Consider the following 18,521-nt stretch of genomic DNA (forward strand, 5'->3'; position numbering starts at 1 on the left):
GATTGGCCTACTCTTTGCGCATTCTATATCCGGTTCTAAAGCCGCAACTGAAGCAGCTAGTGATTGGAGGGCTCTGCTCCGGAAGTGCAGCAAAAGGAGGGCCTAGCGGGGCGCCGAGTACACTGCCGGTCAGCGTCATGGCGGCTCGCCTGGCTCTGAGCCGGTGGAGGGCTGCACCTGCAGCTGCCGGGAGAGGTCCGCTGCTTTCCTGCCGGCGGTGGTCGGGCGCCAAGGCAGACACCGTGTACGATGTGGTGGTGTCGGGCGGAGGCCTGGTGGGCGCCGCCATGGCTTGTGCCTTGGGTAAGCGCATCTCCAGGCAGGTAGTGGGGAGGAGCGGGACCGTGGAGGAACTGTGAGGACCGTGGGAGCCCTGCGCGACGCGGGTTTTGTGGTCTTTCCCCTATCCAGAGGAGCCCCAGGGCAAGCGTCTGGTCCTTCAGGATTCCGAAGGGTCAGAAGTGGGAGGAGGATCCTTAGGAGTCTTTCTAAATCCCGCCCTTTGTAATTTAGGAATGGGCACAGTCGGAACGTATCAGGCCTTGTATTGGGCTAGGCATTTTGTTTCTTTTAAAAAATAGCTTGAGAGGGGCGCCTGGGTGGCGCAGTCGGTTAAGCGTCCGACTTCAGCCAGGTCACGATCTCGCGGTCCGTGAGTTCGAGCCCCGCGTCAGGCTCTGGGCTGATGGCTCGGAGCCTGGAGCCTGTTTCCGATTCTGTGTCTCCCTCTTTCTCTGCCCCTCCCCCGTTCGTGCTCTGTCTCTCTCTGTCCCAAAAATAAATAAAAAACGTTGAAAAAAAAAAATAAAAAATAGCTTGAGATATAATTGCATATTATAAAGTTAACCCATTTAAAGAATGCGATTTAATGGTTTTTAGTATGTTAACAGATTGTGCATCCATCCCCGCAGTAAATTTTCGAACATTTTTATTACCCTCCCCCCTCCAAAAGAAACAGGAACCACTGAGTCGCTGCCCATTTCCCCCCAAAGCTCCTCAACCCTAGGCAACCACTCCTGAACATTTTGGTCTCTCTAGATTTGTTTTTTCCTGACATTTTTATATACATCGATTTTGCTTAATGTTTTAAAGGTTTATCCAGGTTGTATCTGTACCAGTACTTTTGTTGTTGTTGTTGTTGTTGTTGTCGTTGTTGTTTATTTTGAGAGAGCCAGCGCTCGAGCAGGGCAAGGGCAGAGAGCGAGAGGGAGAGAGAGAATCCTAAGCAGGCTCCGTGCTGTCATTGCAGAGCCCGATGGGGGCTGTGTCCCACATACTGGGAGGTCATGACAAAAGTCAAGAGTCACTTGACTGAGTCCCCCAGGTGCCCCACTAGTACTTCCTTTTTATGGTTGAATAATATTCCATTGTGTGAATGTATTTATTACCTTCGGTTTGTTTGTTGATGGGTATTTGGGTTGCTTCCACTTCTGGACTATTACAGATAATGCTATTTTGTGTACAAGCTTGTGTGTAAACATATTTTTGGCTACTTGGTTCTATTTCTAGGAGTGGAATTGCTGGATCACATGCTAACTGTTTTGAAGAGCTGCCCAATGGTATTTCAAGGTGCAGATCCTGGACGGCACTTGATACTGTATTTTTGTTTGTAGTCTTCCTAGTGGGTGTAAAGTGGTATTTCCTGGTTTGACTTGCATTTCTCTAGTGAGTGAGGATGTTGAAGTATCCTTTCATATGCCTATTGGCCGTTTGTATATATTCTTTGGAGAAATGCCTATTCAGAACTTTCTCCATTTTATTTCTATGTATGTATATCTTTTTTAAGTTTATTTATTTTTAAGAGAGAGAGGGAGAGAGAGAATTCCATCCAGGCTCCATACTGTCAGTATGAGCCTGAAGGAGTGCTTGAACTCACAAACCATGAGATCATGAGCTGAGACAAAGCCGGCTGCTTAACTGACTGAGCCATGCAGGCACCCCTCATAATCTTTTTTTTTTTTAATTAACTTTTTTTTTTTTTTTTTTTTTTTTTTTTTTTTTTAAGAGACAGTGTGAGCAGGGGAAGGGCAGAGAGAGCGCGGGACAGAGGATCCAAAGTGGGCTCTGTGCTGAGAGCAGTGATGCAGGGCTTGAACCCCAGACTGAGAGCCCCGATGCAGGGCTTGAACTCCCAGACTGAGATCATGATCTGAGCCAAAGACGCTCAACCGACTGAGCCACCCAGGTGCCCCCCTCACAATCTTTTTTCATTGACGTGTAGTTGACCCCACGTTGTATCCTCATAATCTTGATTGTAGGTTGTGCGGATAAGGAAGGTAAAATTCAGAAAGGTTAAGTAACTTGCACTCAAAAGTCAGTAATTAGGAGATACAGAGCCTTTTTGAGACACAAAACTTTCTGGCAGGTATATACCTTTGCTTTCTAACCGTCATTTTGGTTGTACCTATTGGTAATTGGGCTAAAGTATGACTGATTGAGTTTATCCAGGTGGAGCCCAGGAACCTTTATTTTTAACAAATACCCGCAGAGGTGGAGGCCTGGAGACCACACTTTTGAGAGTGAGAAGCATTGGGAAGAGCTTAATCTTGTAGTGACTTTAGCTTTTACACTTGATCTTAGCCAAAGGCCAAGAAGCGATTGGTGACTTTAGCTTTTAACTTTTCATAGAATTCTGTATGATATGTACCTGAAAAAATTTCTAGTCTTACTAACACCTTAGTGTTAATGTTTGTATTTAACTTTTTCCCTTCCTATTTTGTTCTTTGTCTTATCATCTCTCCCAACACCTCAAGGAGGGAGAGCAGCAGGGCTTTCTTTTATCAACCTTAAACAGAATTCTGTATTGTAATTGTTTATTTTCCTGTTTCTTCCACAGAAGTATAAATTCATAAAGTCAGGACTGACTTTAAGCATTCACAGTACAGAATTCTCTGTATATGTCTACAAAAGAAAGGTCAAGGGCCCAAATACAGCAGGTTGTGAGAATCACTGCTCTAAGTTAAGTCAAAACTACCAAACACAGGTTTACAAAAGAAAAATTTCACACACCGACTAATTTCCTTAAAAAGCTCAGAGAAAACAGTAAGTGCTAAAAAGGTGAAAGCTGGAGCTCTGGAAGGTTTGGAAATCTCTCATGCAGTTTATTCAGTGAGCAAGCTGCTGCTTTTTTCCTGTAAGCAGTTGGGACGCTGGCAGGTGCTCAGCCTTTTACAGGCAGGTGTGTGTGGGATCGTTTTCTCCTGTTGAGTCAAGTAACCTACCAAATTGAGAAAAGTCTCAAGCATGCTAATATTTCCCCTTGATTATCACAGCTTGTATTTCAGAGAATACTGTCAGTAGTTTATGTGGCGATCAGCCTTTTTATTTCAACATCTACTTAATCTAATCGTTTTAAGTGTATTTATTTTGAGAGAGAGAGAACATGAGCACAAGCAGGGGAGGGGCAGAGGGAGAGGGAGAGAATCCCAAGCAGTGTGGAGCCCGACGTGAGGCTCAAACTCAACGATCCCATGAGATTATGACCTGAGCCAAAACCAAGAGTTGGTCGCCTGACCAACTGAGCCACCCAGGTGCCCCTCAGAATCCACTTAATTTTGGGCAGCTGCTTTAAAAGTGAAAAATTTAAACATAATAAAATAAAATATAAAATAAAATATAAAAATATATAAAATAAAATATATAAAATAAAATATATAATATAAAATATAAAATAAAAGTGAAAAATTTTCAGTAGGCTCTTCATTTTCCCCCTTAAGTCAGTTTTTCCTGGATTCTTCTTCAGACTCACATTAGTTTTTGTTTCAGTCTTGAAATATCTATATTTTCCTCTCTTGTTGTTATTTGTAAATTGTATTCTCTAGTGTTTTTTTTTCCAAATAAGTTTTCAAAAATGTTAGTTTAAATAGCTAAAAGATAAAATACTGAACCTATTTTATAATGTGTTTGGAAATATACGTTTTCTGTTAGTTTCCTTGTGTCTTATTTAACAAAAACGTGCATTGTATATTTTGTGGATTGAGAAGATACGGCATGTGCTGCTTGGGAATATTAGCCCTAAGAAGTGGTAGGGGCGCCTGGGTGGCGCAGTCGGTTAAGCGTCCGACTTCAGCCAGGTCACAATCTCACGGTCCGTGAGTTCGAGCCCCGCGTCAGGCTCTGGGCTGATGGCTCAGAGCCTGGAGCCTGTTTCAGATTCTGTGTCTCCCTCTCTCTCTGTCCCTCCCCCGTTCATGCTCTGTCTCTCTCTGTCCCAAAAATAAATAAACGTTGAAAAAAAAAAAATTTAAAAAAAAAAAAAAAAAAAAGAAGTGGTTCCTTGCCCCCAAGGAATTTAGATCTAGCTAAAGAGAAAGATTTGTAAATAATAGAAGGAAGAATAAAATGAAAGCTCCCTAGAGGGACAAGCAGCTGACCTCTGCTGGGGGAGCAGGTGAGGAGGTGAGGCTTGAGCGAGCCGGATCCAGAGGGAAGAGTTGGCCCGGTGAACATTGGGGTGGAGCAGCTACTAGAAGGTATAGAGGTGTGATGGGCCAGAAGGCGGTCCTCGGGGGAGTGTGGCTGCCCTCGACCTCCAGTGCAAAACAGCAGCGCAGCAAGGTGGGGGGCAGGTGAACGTGGTAGTCTCTCCGTGCTGCTCACTGCCTGTTCCACTGGAGCGACCTTGATTTTCACACTCCTCAGTTGAATGTTCCAATAATGCCACTCTTCTAATTTAGATTCCGGAGAATGTGGGGTTTTTATCGTTACTGAGTAAAATCTCCGGTGTTTCTTCTCTGGTGATCCTGACACATTTTTTTTTCCTTTCCTTTTTTGGCTGCAGCAACTCCCTGCTTCCTGTTTCCATGTCTTTCTCTGGGATATTGTGGCGGGACTGTATCTGTGCTGCAGTTACCCAGTAACAAAATCCCTTTTTACTTCCCTATATAGATGTTTGAGGACCAGAGTTGGAGGCCCAGTTGATGTATTTTTTGGGCTCCTTTTCTTTTACAAACTAATTCTTTATTCTTGATTTAATCTTGACGCCACAATAAATGTTGCTTGTTGAATATTCCATTTTTCTGTTGAGCAGGGTTTGTATATTTTTAGTGACTGAAATAGTTTCAAGATTAGGAGTATCTGGTGTCTAAGTACTTCAGCCTTTCTCTTTTACTTCTTCCTCTCTGAGGAATTCTGGCTCATTATGAATTTTGCCATTATTTGTTTCTGTGCAAATGGCAGGTGTTGGACTGTCTAGAGAAACCTTAACGTCATGGGCCGGGTAGTTCAGATGGCTGAAATAGTGGTATGTGTTCTTGCTTAGGATTCTGTGTGGTGTCTCCTTTTTGTGTGCCCTGTGAGAAATATGTATTCTAAGAGCGAATGAATTAGTTAATCTGTTGTTTCTCTTGGAAACAAGAAAAGGAAGAAATTCTGATACGATGTAAAACGTTGATTTTTTTTTTTTTTTTTTTTTTTAGGACATGATACTCATTTTTGTGACAAGAAAATCCTGTTGCTAGAAGCAGGTCCAAAAAAAGTATGGGAGAAATTGCCAGAAACTTACAGCAACAGAGTCAGCTCCATTTCCCCTGGCTCTGCAACCCTTCTCAGTAGTGAGTAGATGTTTCATAGAACCGGTCTCTTGTCTCTCTTGGCTTTCCAGTGTGCCTTGTAGGGCAGAGTCTCCAGAGCATCTGGTGAGGAGGGAGCTCATTGCGGGGGTAGTGGGGGGGAGGGATGGTGTAGGTTATCTAGTTCATTGTTGAAGATGAGGACCCCTGACACTGTTAAAAGTGTACCTAGTCTGAGAAAGACCTCCTTGGGACTTGTGGGTCCATCATGTAGGCTTCCTTTGTGATGTTGGGTCATTATGAATTGATGGAATTGAAACTATATGAACTAATTATGACCATTCACTTCTGGTAGGAGCACCCTCTTCACTCCCAGAGTCAGCCCTCTGGGGAGCTAGGGAGTTTGCATGCTAGATGCTTTTGGAGTATAGATGGAATGTGTGCACATGGAACCCATTAGAAAGCCGTCTTTAGGTTTCTGCCAAATGTTACTCCCTCAGGCTATCCTATCTAGAACCACCCTGTCAAAAATTAGACTCTTCCATCATTCTTTAGCCTCTTACACTGCTTTTTCTTCATGACACTTAGTACTACCTGACAATATATTACGTATTTTTTACTGTCTGTGTCTCCAGCCAGAATGTTAGTTGCAGAAGGGCAGGAACTTTGTCTGTTTGGTTTCACAGTTTATGCTCAGTACCTAGAATTGTGTTGGGCACATAAGTAGGTGCTCAATAAAGAAAAAGTCTTTTTTTTTTTTTTTTTTTTTTTTTTAAGATATTACTTTTAAGGAATCTCTACGCTCATTGTGGGGCTCGAACTCATAACCCCATGATCAAGAGTCACACACCCTGAGTGAGCCAGTTGCCCCCCCAAAATAGTCTTTATTCAGAGTTTAACTTCTGTAGGATGGTGAAAAACAATGTGGGTTTGGTTTCCTTTTTTATCCCCCCCCCCTTTTTTTTTTAAGTTTACTTATTTATTTTGAGAGAGTGTAAGTGAGAAAGGGGCAGAGAGGAGAGTGGGGTATAGAGAGAGAATTCCAAGCAGGCTCCACACCACCAGTGCAGAGCCCAATGTGGGGATCGAACTCCCGAACCATGAGATCATGACCTGAGCTGAAGTTGGATGCTTAACCGACTGAGCCACCCAGGCACCCCCCTTTCCTCTAACTTTAATGTGATTTGACTTTTTGATTATGAAAGCTGTGCCTTTTTTCATGCTATATAATCTGAATTGGGGAGCAGAGTAGCTTAACTCCTGGCATCAAACAGGAAGAAATGGCAAGTATTTTCCAGTTTGTCATTGGAGAACACTGAAAACAACCTCTTACTTCAGAGGTTAGAAAGACAAGGAGAGCCTAGGAAGGGTGTGGTCCCATAAGGTTGCTCTGGCCTATATATAGATCCTTTCTTTTGTAGGTTTTGGTGCCTGGGACCACATCTGCAACATGAGATACAGAGCCTTTCGGCGAATGCAGGTGCCTTCTTTATCACTTTTGGCAAGATATCTTGGTTGTCTTGGGTTAAGATATTGAAGTCCATATTCTCCGTATTTTCTGTGAAAGTGGGAAGAATCGAAGTTCCCACTCAGTCTAAGGAGTCGGGGGAAGCATTCTCGAGAGAATTTTCTTCTTACCTTCTGTCTCCTGCCAGAGGGACTGACATTGTGATTTTTCTGGTTCTGTCACTTGGGAAAGCAGTAGTTTCTGACTGGAGTAATGCTTTCTTTTCCTTGGGTTATAATACAAGTTTCCCTTTGTGTTTTCCAGGTGTGGGATGCCTGCTCAGAGGCCCTGATAATGTTCGATAAGGATAATCTGGACGACATGGGCTATATAGTGGAGAATGATGTCATAATGTGCGCTCTCACTAAGCAGCTGGAGGCTGTGTCGGGTGAGGCACCCACTTCTTACATCTTCCTTTTACTCTGGAAGGTGAACTACTTTAGAATTATCAGAGGACTTACTGGAAAAAAGGACGCCTTTTACAGAGACTGAACATCCACCATAAAGAAATCCTCTGATGGGTATTTTAGGGTTGTTCTTCTCTTTTCTTTTTTTTTTTTTTTAATTTTTAATTTTTTTTAACGTTTATTTACTTTGGAGGGAGAGAGAGAGAGGGAGGGTGTGAGCAGGCGAGGGACAGAGAAAGAGACACACAGAATCTGAAGCAGGCATTGAGCCCGACACGGGGCTCGAACTCATGAACCGCAGAATCATGACCTGAGCCACCCAGGTGCCCTGGGTTGTTCTTTTCTTTCTTTCTTTTTTTTTTTTTTTTAAACAGTTTTACTCCGGTATAATTTACATACCATAGAATTCACCCATTTTAAGTGTACAATTCAGTGATTTTTAGTGTAATTATAGAGTTATGCCACCATCACAATATCATTTTAGAACATTTCTGTCACCTCAAAAGGAAACCTTGTGTCCATTTACATCCATTCCCCATTCCCAACCCCAGCCCCTGGCACCATTGATCTACTTTTCTGTCTCTCGGGATTTGTCTATTCTGGACATTTCATATAGATAGAATCATACAGGACGTATGTATCCTTTTGTGTCTACTTCTCTTACTGAACATATCTTTGAGATTCATTCATGTTGCAGCCCTATTAGTATTCCATTCTTTTTTATTGCCAAGTAGTATTCCATCATGTGGATATACCACATTTCATTTATTCATTCATGAGTTAATGGACATTTGGATTGTTTCCACTTTTTGGCAATTGTGAATAATGCTATGAACACTTGTGTACAAGTTTTTGCGTGGACATAGGTTTCTGGGTAGATACTTAGGAGTAGACTTGCTGGGTCATATAATAATTCTGTGTTTAACATTATCAGAAACTACTAAACTTTTTCAAAGAGGCTATACCATTTCCCTTTCCCACCAATGATATATAAGGGTTCCAGTATCTCCACATCCTTACCAACACTTTTCACTTTTTATTATGTTTTTTTTTTTTTTTTTTTATTATAGCCATCTTAGGGACTGAAATGGTATCTCATTGTAGTTTTGATTGTATTTCCCATCTTTTCCTCTGTTTATTGGCCATTTGGAGAAATGACTATTCAAAATCTTTGCCCATATAAAAACTGGATTGTCAGGATGCCTGGGTGGCTCAGTCGGTTGAACATCTGACTCTTGATTTCGGCTCAGGTCATGGTCTCATGGTTTGTGAGATCGAGCCCCACTGTTAGGCTCTACGCTGATAGTCAGGAGCCTGCTTGGGATTCTCTCCCTCCTCTCTCTGCCCCTCCCCTGCTTGTGCACTCTCTCTCTATAAATATAAATAAACATTAAAAAAAAAAAAACTGGATTGTCTTTCTTTTTGAGTTACAAGAGTTTTTTATATATTCTGAATATGAATTCCTTATCAGATACATAATTTGCAAATATCTCAGAGTTCTAGCTTTCTGATATGGGATAATAACTTATCCATGTAATCAACTTATGTGCAACTTTTTTAAAGATTTTTTTTAAGTTTATTTAATTTTTTTTGTTTATTTATTTTGAGAGAGAGAGTGAGCACGAGATGGGGAGGGGCAGAGAGAGAGGTGGGGGGATAGAAAGAATTCCAAGCAGGCTCTGTGCTGTCAGTGCAGAGCCTGATGCAGAGCTCCAACTCACAAAATCATGAGATCATGACCTGAGCCAAAACCAAGAGTTGGACACTTAACCGACTGAGCCACCCAAGTGCCCTTTTTAAATTTATTTTGAGAGAGTACCAGAGTGAGCAGGGGAGGGGCAGAGAGAGGAGGAGAGAGAATCCCAAGCAGGCTCCATACTGTCAGCAGTGTGAAGCCCAGTGTGGGGCCTGAACCCATGAACCACAAGATCATGACCCAAGCCAAAATCAGGAGTCAGACGTTTAACTGTCTGAGCCACCCAGGCGCCCCCAAAATTTTAAGTAATTTCATGCTTTACCGACTGAGCCAGCCAGGCGCCCCACTTATGTGCAGCTTTTAAAGATAACTTACACCTAATATTTAGTCACTTACAAACATGTTCCGTAATATATTGGTGGAAAAAGTACGTGTCATATCCTACATGTGCACTGTGTCTATATGCATAGGAAATCACCTGGAAAGCTAGATGGCAAAGCTTTAACTGTAGTTGCCTCTGAATGATATGATTAAGGGTGATTTTTCCCTCCCTTTTAAATCTTTGTTGTTCAGACTTCCAGTAGGTGTATCATTTTTATGATCAGAAAAGTAAAACGATTTCCAATGGCAAGAAAAATCTTATGAAATCTAGAACTTACCTGGGCCCATGGGATTCCCACCCTGTTTATTCCGAAAGCACATGTGGATTCGCTTAGGCACAGAGGGAAACTACAAGAGCAGTGAGTGTGGAGATGAGAAGAAAGAATCCCTGGTGCAGGCGGGTAACTCAGTGAGAGTTGATTTTTTTGACACTGATTCATCCCTGTGACTTTTGTCATTTATCAGCTCTCAGACCATAGCATTAATTATAGGAGTTATTTGTTAGATCTTTTCTTGCTTAGGGGTAAATGATAAGAGACAGCTGTCTTGAGAGCTCGCTTTAGATCTAGTTAGGGCTTTTTTCTCAGCCGTGTGGACTGCCTTTCTAATGTTTTGTTTTCTCTCTTCTGACCTCCTAGACCGTGTGACGGTTCTCTACAGGAGCAAAGCAGTCGGCTATACCTGGCCTTATCCATTTCCCATGACAGACTCCAGCCCTTGGGTTCATATTACCCTAGGTGATGGCAGCACCCTCCAGACTAAATTGTTGGTAGTTGAAAATTCTTATTTTGCCAGGGGTCTTGCATAGCCATAGCTTATTCTAAACTCTAAGGCCTTTAGTTTTTAGATCTAAGCTATAGTTGAAGTTAATTTTTGGCAGAGCTTTTGGTTATAAGGACCAGTACCCACCTAGGCCAACTCAAGTTAATATGGTGTCGTTGTAAATCCTGTATAGGAAGCAGTCTCCTAGACCATCTTAGGTCTGGAAATAAAAGAAACCTGGCCTCACAGGGACAAAAACTGGAAATTGAGGTTCTTTTTTCCCTCACAGGAGTCCTGTAGTCAATCCATCTCATTGTATTCCCCCCTTTTTTTTTGTTTGCCAGCTTCCTCTTTTACTTGACATCCATTCCTAACCTTACAACAGGAGTGTTCAGCTCCAGTGCTTGCCTTATTGATTTCTAGTTCAAACATCAAGAGAATTTGGCCAAGCTAACCTCTGGCTAGTACCTCATGGAGGACATGTCCAGCTTTGGTCCATTAGCTGAGACTGGGGTCACCTAGGTAAGGCTACCCCTCCAGGGGCTGTGAGGCAAGCGTGGTAACAAGTTGTCTGCTACAGATGGGCTTTGAGAACAGGTGGACCTAGAGAAAACTTAAGGAGACAGAAACAAACCTCTGGAACAGTTTCGTGTATTCAGAAGTTATAAGGCTTAACAGGCTCTTGTTTCCATGCAGATTGGTGCAGACGGTCACAACTCAGGAGTGCGGCAGGCTGCTGGGATTCAGAACGTCAGCTGGAACTATGATCAGTCTGCTGTTGTAGCTACTTTGCATTTATCGGAGGTAAAGTCCTGAGCCCACCATCTGGGGACCCTGCTCGTGTTTAATGGGTACTGAGTACCTCTCGTGAGAACTCTTCTTTTCTTTCAGTTGTAGGCCACAGAAAACAATGTAGCCTGGCAGAGATTTCTTCCCTCTGGGCCCATTGCTCTGCTCCCGGTAAGAAGTCCTTCTGGCTACTCTGCTTAAACATGCCCAGCCTTCCTCTTTTAGGGCTTCACTTTCTCTCAACCTTTTTCTGCTTTCTAGGGAATATGCCCAAGCTAACTTTACTTCCTTTGTGCTTGAGAGCTCCCAAGAACAGAAGTTTTAGCCCTTAGCATTGGTGTTCTTTTGACACAGCTCTCAGACACCTTGAGTTCCTTGGTTTGGTCCACATCCCATGAACACGCAGCAGAACTGGTGAGCATGGATGAAGAAAAGTTTGTGGATGCCATTAACTCTGCCTTTGTGAGTATGAATTTGTCCAGCTGATGACGTGTTGCAGGGTGGTAGATACAGAAAGGTGTTTTGATGAAGGAAAAAGGAATAACCAACCAGCTGCCCCTTTGTAAGTGGGTTATGTGAAGAGGAGGGCATTCTGGGAAATGAAAAACAATGGAAATTAATAACTTCTGTGCTTTTTTGTGGTTATGGGCTGTTGTGCTGACTGAAACAGCTGCCTGGGCAGTAGTTAGCATTGGCCTTTTTTTTTGAAGCTGTAATATTTGGCTAGTTTTGAATAGCTATGAACTTTGGAAGCCTGATTCATTAGGAGTGTTCTGGAGAGGAGCTGAGCACATTTCAGCAGGGAGCTAAGTTTTGTAGAGGCACCTGGGTGGCTCAGTCGGTTAAGGGTCTTGACTCTTAATTTCAGCTCAGGTTAAGATCTCACAGTTCCATGGGTTTGAGCCCCACATGGGGCTCTGTGCTGACAGTGTGGAGCCTGCTTGGGATTCTTTCTTTCTCTCTCTCTCTCTCTCTCTGCCCCTCCACCACTCACATGTGTGCTCTCTCTCACACATGCTTTCAAAATAAATATAAACTTAAAAGTTTTGTAGACAGACATGGATTCAATACTGTTATGGTTCTGTTAATCTCCTAGAAAAGGGAAACAGTATCACCAGCCTCTCAGAGTTTAATAATAATAAAAAGTCTAAAGACTGTTTTAGTTTATTTTTGAGAGTGCGTTTGTGTGAAAGAGATTGAAGCCTGATGCAGGGCTCGATCCTACAAACCATGAGATCGTGACCTGAGCCAAAAAAAATAGCCAGATGCTCGACTGAGCCACCAGGTACCCCAAAAGTCTAAAGACTTAAAAGAGAGAATTTGGGGCGCCTGGGTGGCTCAGTCGGTTAAGCGTCCGACTTCGGCTCAGGTCATGATCTCACAGTCTGTAGGTTCGAGCCCCGCATCAGACTCTGTGCTGACAGCTCGGAGCCTGGAGCCTGTTTCGGATTCTGTGTCTCCCTCTTTCTCTGACCCACCCTGTTCATGCTCTCTCTGTCTCAAAAATAAATAAATGTTAAAAAAAAAATTTTTTTTTAAAAAATGAGAGAATTTATGTAAAATGCTTAGAACATACCTAGTACGTTGTAAGTGCTCAACAAATGGTAATGATTATTCTGGAGCAGATACATAAAGCCTTTAATAGTATTGACACCAGTGGGGTAATTTGATGGCTCAGTCGATTAAGCGTCTGACTTTGGCTCAAGGTTCGTGGGTTCAAGCCCCGCATCGGGCTCTGTGGCTGACAGCTCGGAGCCTGGAGTCTGCTTCAGATTCTGTCTTCCCCGTCTCTTTACCCCTCCCCCACTCATCCTCTGTCTCTCTCAAAAATAAACATTAAAAAATTAAAAAAAAATACTGGCACTAGTAATTTTGGAGCTTCAATACCACATTTATCTAAAATTCACTAATAGTAATAATCAGCAACATTTATTGAGTGCTTACTGTGTGCCATGTGCAGGTGAAGAGCATTACCTGCATGTATTTAATGCAGTGAACCACTGAGGTAGGTGCTATGATCATGCTCATTTACAGCTAGGTTACTTGCCTAACGAGGTCATAGAGCTAGCGGTAAAGCTGGTTCAGAAATCAGGCTGGTCCTTGAGCCTGTGGTTTTAACTACCAAACTCTCTACTACTTCACTAGTGACTTCACAGTAGTTTTACACTGAAGAACTTAGGCTTCACTGCTCTGGAGCAGCAACAGGAGTAAAAGGGGCAGAGCCTTTTAGGCTAAAGTGCCTTCCGAAGTAAATGGTGAACTCTACCCCTCCTCTGGTCATTTAGCGTGTATTCCTGGCACAGACGTTTTCAGTGCATTCATTTGGCAACAATTACATGTGCCTTCTATGTAGAAGAGTCTGGAAATGGACAAATGAGACACAGTCCCCGCTTTCAGGAAGCTCACAGACAAGTGAGGGAGAAAGATACTTAAGTGACAGTTTGGGAACAGTGGTACAAGTGTTTATAGGGTGTTGGAGCACAGAAGAGGGTTTGCAGGGAGGTTCACAAAAAGTGGTGACAGCTTCCGGATGCTATGAGGGTTACCCTGGTGAACTAGGAGGACATTCTAGCAAAGTGGGGAATGCCAGAAGCAAGAGGGTGTTGTAGAATGAGCTACGCTGTGGCTAGTGTGTGGTTTTAAGGGTTAAGGTGAAGTGAAAGGTGAAGTTCAGAGGTAGACAGGAGCAGCTCACGAGCAGTTTGGCTTGAGCCTAAAATCTGGGGGAAGTTGTGTTCTGTATTTGTTTAAGGGGGCCTGTCACCTGCGGTCTAGATCAGTTTGGCATGTGAGGTACTATTAACTCTTGGCTGTAGTTATAAAATGTATTTCCTTGCTGATTTAATTCCCTGTTAATCACTGGTGAGTTTTCACGGTTTGTTTACGGCTGACACTACTCAGTGGAGTGATGCTAACCACACCGACTTCATCGACTCGGCTGGCGCCATGCTGCAATATGCTGTTGCCTTTCTGAAGCCCACTAAGGTCTCAGCTCGCCAGCTGCCCCCAAGTGTAGCCAGAGTGGACGCCAGAAGCCGAATGTCATTTCCACTCGGGTTGGGACATGCTGCTGAATACGTCCGGCCTCGGCTGGCGCTCATTGGGTAAGATGACAACACAGCAGGGCTGCCGTCTTCGCACTCTGCTGCGGAGGCCGCGTCTGAACTCTGCTTTCTTTTTAGGGATGCAGCCCACAGAGTCCATCCACTTGCAGGACAAGGTGTCAACATGGGCTTTGGGGATATCTCCAGCTTGGTCCATCACCTCAGTGCTGCAGCCTTCAATGGGAAGGACTTAGGTAAGGGTTCAGGTACCTCAGAGAAGTATCCAGAGATCATGTGGTTAGGAAAGGTCAGGACCCCAAAATGTCCCTCAGCAGCCGGATATGGTAGACTTCAATGTGTCTGGTTTGCTGGTAAAGAACTTCACTATTGCTTTAAGGATTTATACCTTTCCTCCAGGCTCTATGAGCCATCTCACAGGTTATGAGACGGATCGACAGCGTCACAACACTGCTCTTCTGGCTGCTACTGACCTCCTAAAAAGGCTCTACTCCACCAGTGCCACTCCACTTGTGCTGCTCAGGACGTGGGGCTTGCAGGCTACAAATGCAGTATCTCCACTCAAAGTAAGGTCACTCATGGCTCTCCACGAGTCCTGCTCACTGAGGAGGACTTTGCCAATTATTCTGAATTTCTTTGAATTTTTTTCTGAATACCTTTCCCATTGGTTATGAGCAAAAAAGTCCTTGCTGGGCTTGGTGCTAGAGCCCACATGTAAGCAGTAACTTCATATGAGGAAAAATCGTGAATAGGAACTTTTAAAGTTTTAAAGATGTTTTAAACTCCTTTTGCTGCTTGGCCAGCTGCTTTCCTGAGAAACTTCTATTAAAAGACACTTTGGAGGGACTCTTGGGAGGAGTATCTATCTGGGACTTCTGCCAATGTTTTGCTTTAATCACTTTGGAGATTTATATATAAAATTTTTTAAAAAATATTTTAAACTATTTTCTTCACTTGCCCCCATGCTTTACAGTGTCTGTTTCATTTTTCTCCAGGAACAGATTATGGCCTTTGCAAGCAAATGAGCGCTCCTCTTCTGGAGATTACGGTGATGAAAAATGAACATCTTTTCCTAAGACCATCACATAGTTTCAAGATTTAATAAATTTGCTTTACATTAGAATTCTCTAGTCTCTTTTTCTCCTCTGCTTAATGGGCCTGTGGAGCCCAAATAATGAATGACAGATAAATTCAGTGTGAGAAGGGCATATCAATCAAGCCAAGAAAAAATCCCAAAGGAAGACTATTATGATTTGGTTGAAAGACTTTTTATTACTAAGAAAAATTGCTAAGGGGCTGTCTCATCCATTTCACTTGTTAATTTTAGAACTCTTAAGTTGCTGTCAACTTGAAACAGACTACTAATTTACATAGCATATTTTATGTGAACCTCATGGTAACCACAAGGGAAAAACACAGTAAATACACACAAGAAAATGAGAAAGGAATTTAAACAGAACACCAGAAAGCCATCAAACCACCAGGGAAGAAAGAAAGAAGAACCAAAAACTACAGAAACAGCCAGAAAATAATGAACAAAATGGCAGTAAGGTGTGTACTTACCTATAATTACTTTAAATGAAAATGGACTAAATTAGCCAAATGACAGAGTGGGTGGATTAAAAAAACCACACATCTATATACTGCTTACAAGAGACACTTCAGTAGGACACAACCCAGGCTGGAATTGGAAGGGACAGAAAAAGATACTCCATGGAAATGAAAAGAAAACCAGATAAGCTATATACTCCTATCAGACAAAATCGACTTGAAAACAAAGGCTGTAATAAAAGACAAGGGCATTACATAGGATAGAAAGGTCAATCTAGGAAGAAAAGAGAACATTTATAAATACATGTGCACACAATGTAGAACACCAAATACGTAAAGCAAATACTAACGTACCTAAAGGAAGATACTGAAAGCAATTGTAGGAGATTTTTTTTTTCTTAAACTATTTGAGAGAGAGCAAGCGTGAAAGCAATAGGGAGGGGCAGAGAGAGCGGGAGACAGAATTCAAGCAGGTTCCACACTGTCAGCACAGAGCCTGACCTGGGGATTGAACTCACAAACTGTGAGATCGTGACCTGAGCTGAAATCAAGAGTCAGATGCTTAACTGACTGAGCCACCCAGGTGCTCCAGTAGGAGACTTTACTATCCTGTCATCAATGGATTGGTCATCCAGACCAAAAAAATCAATACAGAAACATTGGGCTTAACACATTAGCCCACAGAGACTTAATATATTCAGAATATTCCATCTAAAAGCAGAATACAGAGGTGGCTGGGTGGCTCAGTTGATTAAGCATCTGACTTGGGCTCAGGTCATGATCTCACGGTTTGTGAGGTTGAGCCCTGTGTTGGACTCTGCTGACAGCTCAGAGCCTGGAGCCTGCTTCAGATTCTGCATCTCCCTTTCTCTCTGCCCCTTCCCCTCTCGCTGTCAAAAATAAACATTAAAAAAAATTCTTAAAGCAGAATACACATTCTTAAGTGTACATAAAACATTCTCCAGAATAAATCACGTTAGGCCAAAAAAACCAAGTCTCAATAAATTAAAGAAGACTGAAATCCTATCAAGCATCTTTTCTGACCACAATGATATGAAACTATAAATTACAAGAAAACGGGAAAAACCACAAAAAGTTTAAATGTGCTATTGAACAACCAATGAGTAATCCAATCAAAGGAGAAGTAAATACCTATAGACAAAACAGAAATATGACATACCAAAAGATATGCAATGTAGCAAAAGCAGTTCTAAGAGGGAAGTTCACAGCAATACAGGTCTACCCAAAGAAACAAAATCTCAGACTGACAATAATTTATACCTAAAGGAACTTTCTAGAAAAAGAACAAGGCCCCAGATTAGTAGAAGGTAGATCAGAGTAGAAATAGAGACAAAAGATATTTAAAAAAAAAAAAAAAAAATGAAACTAAGTTGGTGTGTTTTTTTTGTTTTTTTTTAAGTGGGCTTCATGCCCAGTGCACAGCCTGACATGGGCTTGAACTCATGACCCTGAGATCAAGAGTCAGATGCTTAATGGACTGAGCCACCCAGGCACCTCAAGAGTAGGGTTCTTTGAAAAGATAAAATCCACAAACCCTAAGCAGACTAAGCAAGAAAAAACGAGAGGACTCAATCAGAGATCAAAGAATAGTTACAACTGATACACAGAAATACAAAGGATCCTAAGAGACTCCTGTAAAAAATCACACGCCAACAAGCTGTACAACCTGGAAAAAGTCAATTAATTCCTGGAAACATACAATCTTCCAAAACAGAATCGAAGAAACAAAATATGAATAGGCCAATGACTAATAAGGAGTTTGAAACAGTAAATAAAAAACCTCCCAATAAGCAAAGTCTAGAATCAGCTTCACTGACAAGTTCTACCAAACTTTGAAGGAAGATTTACTACCTTTCTCAAACTCTTCCAAAAGAGGAGGAATAGCTTCCAAACACATTTTACAAGGCCAGACATTACTCCAAAAACCAAAACCAAGACAACACAAAAGGATAGGCCAATATCCTTGATGAACATAGATGCAAAAGTTCTAAACAAAACACTAGCAAATCTAATCTAATGATACATTAAAAAGGATCACACACCACAATCAAGTGGAATTTATTCCAGGGATGCAAGGATAGTTCAACATACAGAAATCAATCAATGAGATATGTTAACAGAAAGAAAAATAAAGTCATCTGATCATCTCAATAGATGCAGAAAAACCATGTGACAAATTCAATACCCATTTGTGTTAAAAATTCTCAACAAAGGGGCACCTGGATGGCTCAGTTGGTTAAGCATCCGACTTCAGCTCAGGTCACAATCTCACAGCTTGTGGGTTCGAGCCCTGCATCAGGCTCTGTGCTGACAGCTCAAAGCTTGCTTTGGATTCTGTGTCTCCCTCTCTCTGCTCCTCTCCCACTCGCATGCTCTCTCTCTCAAAAATAAGCAAACAATGAAAAACAAAATTCTTAACGAAGTAGGTACAGTAGGGAACGTAACTTAACACAATAAAGGCCATATATGACAATCATATAGCTAACATCATACTCAACAGTGCAAAGTTGAAAGCCTTTCATTTAAGAACAAGACAAGAATGCCCATTCTTACCTCTTTTTTTCAATACGGTACTGGAAGTCCTAGCCACACCAATTAGTCAAGAGAAAAGGCAGCCAAATCAGAAAGGAAGAAGTAAAACTATTTGCAGATGACATGATACTATACATAGAAAACCCTAAAGACCCCATCAGAAAACTGCTAGAACTAAAAAATTCAGTCAAGTTGCAGGATGTAAAATCAATGCACAGAAATCTGTGGTGTTTCTACACACTAAGAAAAAAGCATCAGAAGAAGTTAAAAAAACAATTCCATTTGCAATTTACAACTGCATCA

The 18,521-nt window shown here is 42.1% G+C and overlaps 1 protein-coding gene across 1 annotated transcript; it reads left to right on the plus strand.

Moving 5' to 3' along the window:
* The first annotated feature begins 95 nt into the window (after window positions 1–95).
* On the plus strand, window positions 96–15,237 carry COQ6 (coenzyme Q6, monooxygenase). Its single transcript, XM_058739621.1, has 12 exons — window positions 96–303; window positions 5,418–5,552; window positions 6,932–6,990; window positions 7,282–7,405; window positions 10,140–10,270; window positions 10,960–11,067; window positions 11,161–11,223; window positions 11,407–11,514; window positions 13,954–14,156; window positions 14,235–14,350; window positions 14,514–14,680; window positions 15,110–15,237. The coding sequence occupies exons 1-12, from the start codon at window positions 138–140 to the stop codon at window positions 15,137–15,139; spliced, it is 1,410 nt and encodes a 469-aa protein (XP_058595604.1). The 5' UTR covers window positions 96–137; the 3' UTR covers window positions 15,140–15,237.
* The last annotated feature ends 3,284 nt before the right edge of the window (window positions 15,238–18,521 follow it).

This window comes from Neofelis nebulosa, chromosome 7 (assembly GCF_028018385.1).
Source record: "Neofelis nebulosa isolate mNeoNeb1 chromosome 7, mNeoNeb1.pri, whole genome shotgun sequence".
Lineage (NCBI taxonomy): Eukaryota > Metazoa > Chordata > Mammalia > Carnivora > Felidae > Neofelis > Neofelis nebulosa.